This window comes from Mastomys coucha, unplaced genomic scaffold (genome assembly GCF_008632895.1).
Source record: "Mastomys coucha isolate ucsf_1 unplaced genomic scaffold, UCSF_Mcou_1 pScaffold22, whole genome shotgun sequence".
In the NCBI taxonomy this organism is placed as follows: Eukaryota; Metazoa; Chordata; class Mammalia; order Rodentia; family Muridae; genus Mastomys; species Mastomys coucha.
The window spans coordinates 223289230-223290288 of NW_022196905.1; the positions used below are offsets into that span (position 1 = coordinate 223289230).

At 52.1% G+C, this 1059-nt stretch overlaps 1 protein-coding gene across 1 annotated transcript in view; it reads left to right on the plus strand.

Moving 5' to 3' along the window:
• Positions 1–1059, plus strand: part of Farsa (phenylalanyl-tRNA synthetase subunit alpha) — an 11215-nt gene extending 10156 nt beyond the window's left edge. The window contains exons 9-10 of the mRNA XM_031336868.1: positions 1–193; positions 680–1059. Coding sequence (XP_031192728.1) covers positions 1–193; positions 680–818 — 332 coding nt within the window. The 3' untranslated portion in view covers positions 819–1059. The remainder of the gene's footprint in view (positions 194–679) is intronic.

The window sequence follows — 1059 nt, forward strand, 5'->3', positions numbered from 1 at the left end:
GAATCACGCAGTTGCGCTTCAAGCCAGCCTACAACCCCTACACAGAGCCCAGCATGGAAGTGTTCAGCTACCACCAAGGTCTAAAGAAGTGGGTTGAAGTTGGCAACTCTGGGGTCTTCCGTCCTGAGATGCTCCTGCCTATGGGGCTCCCTGAGAATGTGTCTGTCATTGCTTGGGGTCTCTCCCTGGAGCGGTGAGTACCTAGCTGGAATCTTAGGATGATTCCTTTGACTCATTTGCTTGCTCATTCTTCTGACAGTTCTGTAGTAGGAATACCGTGTTTGTGCCTGGCCCCGAGCTGTGAATGCTATGGCATGTGTCCCCAATACCATGCAACATGGATCTTAGTGGAAACGGAAGGGCAACTAGCATGGCCAATCAGGAGACTCTAAATGGACAGGAAGTGCTATAGCGAGGATAGAGCAAGACTTAGATGAGGTGATCAAGGAAGGCTTCATGGCAGCTGAGGAGCAGTGAAGGCATCTAGCTGGGTGTCCCAGGCATCAGGCACAGCCAGTACTCAGGCTCTGGGGCTAGACTAAGCATGAACAAGGGGAAAATGGGAGGAAAGACTGGGCCAATGGTACACATGTCCACCGTGGGGGAGGACTTTGGCATTCATTCTGAAGCAGGAGACAGCCTGATCTGACAGTGTTAAACTCTGTCCCTTCCACTCTAGCCCAACAATGATCAAATATGGCTTCAATAACATCCGAGAGCTGGTGGGCCACAAGGTGAACCTGCAGATGGTGTACGACAGTCCCGTGTGCCGACTGGATATTGAACCCAGGTCCTCAAAGACACAGGAGGCTGCATGATATAGGCTGCCTCAGAAGTCCCTGTCCAGACCCTGTGCATCCCCTGGCAGTGACCTACTATTTATGAGGCCTCTGTGAGGCCAGCTCACTCCCCTGCCTCACCCACCCCAGGGGCAAAGGTTCTAAGTATGGGGAGCAGGTTTCTTGTGCTGGCTTTTAGTGGTGTGTGTAGTTTGCTTGTAAGGGTGGGTTTGGACCCTGCAGGTCAGCTGTTTTAATAAAGTGGGCATGTTCCCTCTGT